Source organism: Austrofundulus limnaeus, unplaced genomic scaffold, assembly GCF_001266775.1.
Source record: "Austrofundulus limnaeus strain Quisiro unplaced genomic scaffold, Austrofundulus_limnaeus-1.0 Scaffold1886, whole genome shotgun sequence".
Classification (NCBI taxonomy): Eukaryota; Metazoa; Chordata; class Actinopteri; order Cyprinodontiformes; family Rivulidae; genus Austrofundulus; species Austrofundulus limnaeus.
Genome location: NW_013954288.1, coordinates 24,285 through 32,588, shown reverse-complemented (window position 1 = coordinate 32,588; position 8,304 = coordinate 24,285). Strand labels below are relative to the sequence as shown.

At 41.7% G+C, this 8,304-nt stretch overlaps 1 protein-coding gene across 3 annotated transcripts in view; it reads right to left on the bottom strand.

Annotated features, from left to right (window-relative positions):
- Positions 1 to 1,319: 1,319 nt before the first annotated feature.
- The window catches only part of agfg1b (ArfGAP with FG repeats 1b), a 19,219-nt gene continuing 12,234 nt past the window's right edge, over positions 1,320 to 8,304 (bottom strand). For 2 of the 3 annotated variants that reach the window (XM_014033893.1, XM_014033894.1), the window contains 5 exons: positions 7,621 to 7,700; positions 7,426 to 7,518; positions 7,100 to 7,258; positions 6,561 to 6,655; positions 1,320 to 2,502 (listed from right to left, as the gene is read on the bottom strand). In XM_014033893.1, coding sequence (XP_013889347.1) covers positions 2,443 to 2,502; positions 6,561 to 6,655; positions 7,100 to 7,258; positions 7,426 to 7,518; positions 7,621 to 7,700 — 487 coding nt within the window. In that variant the 3' untranslated portion in view covers positions 1,320 to 2,442. The remainder of the gene's footprint in view (positions 2,503 to 6,560; positions 6,656 to 7,099; positions 7,259 to 7,425; positions 7,519 to 7,620; positions 7,701 to 8,304) is intronic. The other variant, XM_014033895.1, reaches the window with a different exon arrangement.

Here is an 8,304-nt window from a genome sequence, read left to right as displayed (position 1 = left end):
GCCTTGATATATGTATATAAACTGAAACAGCTGGACTAGTGCATCCTAAATATAACGTTAATTATTTTTAATACAGCAGTCCTTTCTGCATGTTTGGGGAGGTCACCTCCTAATAAATGTCCTTACAGAAAATCTAACTGCTCATTTTTAATTTTACTTTTAATACTTAAGTACAAAAAATAGCAGATGCTTTAAGACTACTCAAGTAATATTCTTAAAGGAGACTTTAACTTTTACCAAAGTATTTTTTGTAAGATACTTGTACTTTTACTCAAGTATTACTCTGTGGTACTTTTTTTATACAACACTGATAACATGAGCCGATAACATCTGCGCTCCATTCCAAAATACCTAAATGTGAACTTCAACATTTAAGGTTACATTTAGGATTTATTTAAATATTTAACATTTAGTAAAAATTACAATTTTTTAAAATAACGCTATTCTGAACCAATTCAGAGATTTCCTTTGACTCTCATGATGTCAACAAAAAAGTATTGAATGTAAAATGATTTAATGTAGTGCTAATTTAAMAGTATTAATCCAAATGTGACCCATTTTTTACTGAGAATGTAGAGAAATATTTTAATTCTGTGGCATTGATTTTATCACTCCATTGGCCACTGTTCAAAGTTTAGCTAAACTACAAAAATACTCCGTTTTGCCAAGAGGAATGACGTTGCTAATTAAAAATAACAAAACTCACCAGCGACTTGGTGACAGAAAAATGGTAAAAGTTCTCGTTGGGCGCAGGACCTCGTCCTGATATCTCAAAACACGGCTCCTGAAAAAGAGCCGCCATGCCAGTTTGATCGTTGTCAGTCCTCTGTCCAGCCGCGGGAATGGCTGCGCTCCATTAATAGCCCGGCTGACGAGGCGGTTAGACGGAGACTGCAAGTGCCGTTTGAGTCAATCCGATTAGATTTTCAAGTATTTAAAAATTATGCTTTCAGCTATTAATCATATTGAAACTGAGATCACTTTCACACCATCTTGTTTTATGATGAGAGAAACTTTTCAACACACAGTAAACACGGCTGATTAAAAAGGACCACACTCTAGTACCCTGTTTACATTTTATTGCTGGCATAAAGGCTAAAAAAAAAAAAATTAATAAAATCAGTATTGTAGTTAAAAATCCTTTAATTTATTTATACATATATTTATATATGTACACACTTATCAATCCTTGTAAAACAAGAAACACAATTTWTCAAATTCATTGTTAGTCATGGGTGGCACAACAAAGACAAGTTCTCCAGAGTCATGAGAGGAACCAGAACTTTTTTGTGATCCCTAAAATCATGTCTTTTGCCTTGTTTTTTTTTTTTTTAAGTTCCCACAGTCTGCTCTTCTTTTCTGACAATTTCAATAAGGCAAAGAAGAGAGATGTTAAGTGAGCACTACGAGACTGARTGGTCACAAATTCTGATTTTAAATGTTAAAAGTTGTTTGGCTTCAAACTAACCCCAGCAGGTGGATCATAACTTCTTATGAGGTAGCCCGAAGTGGACCATAAACCTGAAGCTTTCAGTAACAGTCTTCCTAGTTTCTTTGTTATTCATAGAATATAGTGAATATCTCAAATGTTTCTCTGACAACTAGCAGAACTGAGGTTACTAGAGGATACTAAACAATCTTATCAATGACTTATAAATTAGTTAAAATGAAACAAAAGCACTTGTAACACCACTCCCTTTTGTTTTTTGCCTCCCCCGTTTGTGCTCAGAGACATGCCTGACCCTTTATCTGTCCAGGTTTTGCTCGTCTCGTAAAAAAATCTCGTCTCGATCGTTGTTGTAGTGTAGAATCCAAACTTATGGAGTCTTCTTTCCATAATTTCATATGCAGTAACAGTATTTAAAATGATGCCTTGTAGTTCAATATTGTTGTCACGTGGTATTTGTGGCTTTGTGTTTATCTTTCAGAAACCGTTTGTGCTGATGGCAATAGGCCCCTAAAATAATCAAAAATCCCTTTATAGAAATGAAACAGCAGCCTAATCCACTGTTTATGGATTTGAATAGAACCCTGTTATTAATCTTGTCTGTAATTTCTAGTGTTTTGTTTCTAGATTTTTTTTAAATACAATATTTGAAAATAAGGATACTTGCTAAATTCAGTCCTCAATATACATTACATGTACTTATTTGTGATTACAAATGGTGATATGCATCAAGCTTACAGTTTTAACAAAAAAATAAAAAGCATGTAATAGTATATAGTCCAAACAATACATTTCCCCCACAAATGTCCCTTAGTCTTGAATATATTTCTTTGTAGTCTTGAATATATTTGTTTGTACTCCTTCATAGTGTTGTAAACCTTTATGGAAAAAAATAGAAGTCTTTAAGAAATGTACTGCTGCTAATGGCGTGAAGGAACAGGTGCGTTGAATATGTGCTGCATGCTGCCCTCTGGTGGCACAAAGCAGGGGTTGTGCTACAGGAAAGGGTTGGTGGAGGAACTTCCTGTAGGGAATGYCCCGGCTGGTGCTCCTGTCTGAAGAAAAACAAAACACAAGTTTAGATTTGTCCACAATCAAAGGATTGCGCAAGGCAAAGTTTCTTTCACAAAATATTTTATTTTACCGTTGTTTAACCAGACAAATCCCACTGAGATCACAGATCTCTTATTCAAAGGAGGGCAACTTGTACATGTTTTTGTGTTGCGAGGGAAACCGGAGTACCCAGAGAAAACCCACACAAGCACAAGGAGAACATGCAAACTCCACACAGAAAGACCCCAGGTCCGAACCAGGGATCGAACCCAGGACCTCTTTGCTGTGAGGCGACAGTGCTAACCACTGATCCATCGTGCTGCTAAATAAAGGAGGAGGGGCGGAGAGTCCATCACAAAAGTGTTTTGGTCTTTATCAGGAGCTGAAATTATTCAAAACAAAAAATGAAGCTAAAGTGGYAAAAACTTGAGGAGACCCCTAAAGAGGGAGCAGCTCATGGGAGAAGAAGTGGTTTTCTGTACAGCTGGCAGTCTTTCACATGGTTGTGGTGGAATTTTGTCCCACTCCTTTGCTTCAGTTCATTGATGTTGGTAGACACTGGTTTCTGCTCATCTCTCTTAAAGGGAACCCTGGAGTCAGTGCTTCAAGAACCACCACAGAGACGTATGAAGATGTGTTTCAGCTGTAGCAGTCCTGGTGTCAAACAACTCGAGACAGTGTCAGAAGTGTCTCACCTGGGCTGAAGACAAAAAGGACTGGACTGCTGCTGAGTGGTCCAAAATAGGTTCTGTGATGAAAGTTAATTTAGCATTTCCTTTGGAGATCAAGGTCCCAGAGTCTGGAGGAAGAGAGGAGAGGCACAGAATCCACGTTGCCTGAGGTCCAGTGTAAAGTTTCCACAGTCACTGATGGTTTGTGTCCATGTCCTCTGCTGGTGTTGGTCCACTGTGTTTTATGAGGTCCAAGCAGCCGTCTACCTAAGCCAGGGGTCTGCAACCTTTACGATCAAAAGAGTAATTTTTGCTTCTTGACACACTAATAACGTGTTCAGAGTCACAAAACAAGCTACAACTGTGATTATCAACTGGTGGTCTGTGGGCCTTTTTGAGGCCTCTTTGGGAACCTTTACGGCCAGTGGAGGTGACATTATAAAACCAAAAAATTTATATTGTGAATTTTAATATTATTATTTTTACACATCAGGACAGGAAAAAACCATATCAATGCGAACAAGAAAAATAATGAATATAGTTTACACCAAATTTCATTAAAACTAGTACAACTGAACTATTCAGGCATTTTTTTTCTAATTCTAATTATTACGTAGTCTTCAAATTCTTTAAAAGGTAATTCTTTTGGATTTGAGAGAAGGATCATAGAAAGAAATTGGATTATTTAAGTACACAACAGGCTAGCATGAGCTAATCAACATGGTTTACTTGCATTAATATTGATCACATATTTGCACATATAAAAAAAAATTAGTAAAAAATAAATTCTGTTATGTTTGGCCACATTTTCAAAGAGCCACGTGTGGTCCCAGAGCCAGACCGAAAGAATGAGATTGCGGATACAAGCGGCTGAAATGAGTTTCCTCTGCAGGGTGTCTGGGCTCTCCCTTAAGAGATAGGGTGAGAAGCTCAGTCATCCGGGAGGGACTCAGAGTAGAGACGCTGCTCCTCCACGTCGAGAGGAGCCAGTTGAGGTGGCTCGGGCATCTGGTTAGGATGCCTCCTGGACGCCTCCCTGGTGAGGTGTTCCAGGCATGTCCCACTGGGAGGAGGCCCAGAGGAAGACCCAGGACACGCTGGAGGGACTATGTTTCTCAGCTGGCCTGGGAACGCCTTGGGATTCCCCCAGATGAGCTGGCCCAAGTGGCTGAGGAGAGGGAAGTCTGGGTCTCTCTGCTTAGYCTGCTGCCCCCGCGACCCGATCCCGGATAAGCGGCAGAAAACGGACGGATGGACAAACAGTGAAACAGTTTTTGCGCGATGTGGCCAGACTCTGCTCGGTTCGTGCTACTCGTGCAGGGCGCGCACACCCTCGCAGGTGATGGAGGTATTTAAACTTGGCGTTTACGTTGTTGTAATATTCTCCAAAAGGACATGTGACAGAACACTTGTTGTAGGAGGAGAGCAAAAAGCTTGACAAACTCTGAATGTTGCGCATCGCGCGCAGCCTTTGCACGAGGAGCTTCGTCACACACGCAAAATTGGACATACTGTATGTTCAAACATACAGTATGTCCAACGACGCTTGGAACACAAATATGTAATATGGAGTTAAGTTTTAGAGCAAAGTCTCGGGAAGCTCCAGAGTGAAGTGCAGGAGGAGATTTACTCACTGACTGACCGCTCGCTCCTCCAGCCGCTGACTTTTCAGACCCGCCCTGCTCTGCTAACTGGATGTGCTCTGGGGTTCGTTTGATTTGTTGAAAGTAGCATCCCATTTAGAAATAGACGAGCGGCTTCAGTGAGACCGCAAAAGAAAATCTTTTTTCCCCCCCGGTGGCGGAAATCCTTCGCGACAGAGAATGTTAAGCCCTGTAGGTTGATCAAAAATTTACTACCAAGTCAAATTCTGTTTGTTACCTTTTACTACCTTTCACTGGCCTTAATTTCAGCTCTTTTAATTTACTACCTTTTACTACCCCGTGGCAACCCTTGTACACCAGGGTTGTCAGGGTCATCAATTCCGGTCCTTGAGGTCCGCAGCCCTGCATGTTTTACTTTTTTCCCTGCTCCAACAAACCTGATTCAGTCAGTGAATTACCTCTTCCAAGTTCTGCAGAAGCCTGATAATCATCTATTCATTCAAACCATGTGTGTTGGAGGAGAGAAACAAGTAAAACATGCAGGGCTGCGGACCTCGAGCACCATTATTGATTACCCCTGCTGCACACAGTGTGGCTACAATTCCTCACTTCACCATCTGTGTCGCAGTTTCACATCTCCAAAATGAGCGTACGCATGGGTCAGAGCTGGCTGAGGGTCTGAGCTGGTGTGAGGCACCACACATTTTCACGTCTCAAGTTTTGATTTTATAAATCACAACCTTGGCGTGAAAAGTGGCGTATGCAAGTGTCTGGGCTCCTTTTTTGCGTACGCAAGCTTTATAAATCCAACCCCAGATGATTTAGAGGCGAATTGTTCGGTTAGTTTCACCACTCCAGCAGCTGCGAGCTGACAAACTATTTTTTGTCCCCAGCCGAGTTTAACGAGCTGCTGACCCACATCGATACCTGCTGACATCTCCAGCCAGAACATCAACTGCAGACAGTCGATTTCAGCTAAAGAGTCTGTCCGTTTCAGGTTAGTGGGCAACATTCAGGAAACTGTCACGTGGAAAAATGATTCTCTCTGATTGGTTGCTGCGGCACGTCGAGCAGCAAAAGTTACATTTTTTGAACTCGAGCTTCGGCTGCTTTTGCCGCGCCGCATGCACTGAAAACGCTCAAACTGCACCTACCGCTTCTGTTGCACACCGCGCTAAATGGACTTGACGCACCGCAAGACCCCTAGAGGCACGTCCACCATAGACTTTGCATGTAAACCGGCCACTCCTGCAGCTCAAAACGCGTTCGGTGTGAACGTAGCATAATCCAGGAAAAAGGAGCTCCAGCTAAGTATTGAGTGCTGAACGTGTTCAGACTTTACGTGCTCAGACTTTTCAGCTGGCCAATATTTCTAAAAATCCTTTTATTTTAAGTAATATTCAAATTTTCTGAGTTACTGAATTTGGGGTTTTCATTAGTTGTCAGTTATAATAATCAAAATTAAAAGAAATAAACAATTGAAATACATCAGTCTGTATGTATACAAGTTTCACTTTTTGAATGGAATTACTGAAATAAATCAACTTTTTCATGATATTCTAATTTTATGACCAGCACCTGTAAGTTATGTGTGTGTGGTTTTTCACACAGTTTTCAGAGATCAGAGTAACTTTAGAGCCTGATAAAGACCACGTCTGTTTTATTTGGTCCTGACATGACCAAGTTGAGATAAGAGAGTGGGCTTCTTTTATAATGACTAAACTTTCAGTACAAACTGTTTCTTCTGACAACAGGAGAAAAAAGGAAAACAGAAGACATGCTCACCATAAATGGGTTATTAGACATGCCAGGGACAGCCACYGGCTGCCCAAAGGGTGCAATCGAGGGCTTGTTCTGACCGTAGACTGGGAATGCAGGGCCTATGGGTGATAAAGGGAACAGGGATCATCTACCTGAAGCACAGATATAACAGAACTTTACAACAAGTGAAATTATCATGGGTAACCTTTAGAAAAGTGAAGGGGAACAGGGATGAACAGGCGAAAGAAAAATCAATGAGAGTAAACCCCAGCGTATTAGATTGCATTCAGGCATGAACAAAGCTTTTCAAGTCATTCCAGATTAGTCTGACTGTGTATCTGGACACAAACACAACCCTAAAGTTTTGCACCCTTAATGCAAACGTTTCTAACTGTGCAGTAGCTGCCAGTGTTGGGTCACATTTCAGTCATTTAAGTAAACTAAGAGAGCCGTTGAGTAGATACYAAAACACAGTTCATGGCAGAAAACAAATGTGCAGGAAATGGTTTCAAAGGCATGGCAGGTAGTGCACAGGTGCAACGGGAGAGGGGCGGGGCACTAACCATTAGACTGAGGGTGATAGGCCCCTGGCTGAGTGTAAGGGACGGGGACCTGGCCGGGAAACTGCTGCTGGAAGTTTCCGCTGAAACTGGTCGGGAGGCAGTAGGAAGACGCATTCCCAAAGCCGGCGGGCATGCTCATAGAGCCAGTACCAAACGAGGCTACAAGACACACATCATGTGTGCACAGGAACAGCACACATACAACACACACACACAGGTACTTTAGATACTTTGGTGTATCACAAAACTACTTGTGAATGTAACTGAGTTACATCTACGTTATACTAAGTACCAACGTGGGTTAACGAGTACCTGAACCCACTTACCTGCAGCTGGAGCTCTGCCGTTGGCCTGGAACGGGTTGGTGGCCATCTCTGGAATGACTGCTGTGGCAACAAAAGGATTTGTGGAGGGAACAGCTAGATGAAGGAGTCACAAAATCAGCCTTTAGGATCAAGATATTAATGTGCAAAAAATGTACTTTACTCCTGTAGTTTACAGTAAAAATATCAGTGAAGCACCTCCAAAGCCAGGCTGCATGCTGGCTAAAACAGATGGATTCTGAGCCGGCGATGAACCGAGGACGGGTCCAAAAAGGTTCCTGTGGGGAAAAGTCATAAAATGTTTTTAAATGTTGAAGATACAATCAAGAAGGTACAAACTGCATGGCTGAGTGTGGTTCTGTCTGGTTCTGTGTGGTTCTGTGAGGTTCTCCATGGTTAGAACCTGGAGACACATTCAGCAGAAGCTGAACCAATCAGAACCACAGCAGGTGCACCTGTGGAGAAGTGCTGGGACTGTGAGTGTCGCCCAGTGATGTACCTCCATTTGCTTCCTGCCTTGTAAAGCCAAAGAATTGTTGGAATTGTCTCTTAAATAAACCCATGAACCAGAAGGACAGTCAGCTAGAGCATAGATTCTTAACCTATGGGCCGCCACCTTGAGGGCCTCAAAAGAACAACAGTTTTTAACTTTGTGCCGCAGAGGGCCGTGAGACCGCATTGATTTTGAATAAGGTGCAATACACTTTTTCACCACAAGTAGCGGTAGTGCGCCACTCAGATGTTTAACAACGGTTTTAATGTGTAGAAGAAGAACCTTAGAAACCTGCTGAGAATGGAAACGTATTTTAAATTAAAAGTAGAAGCAAAAATGAAAGCAACCCGTCAAAAAAGGCCAAAGTTTGTCACTAATATGAAATACAG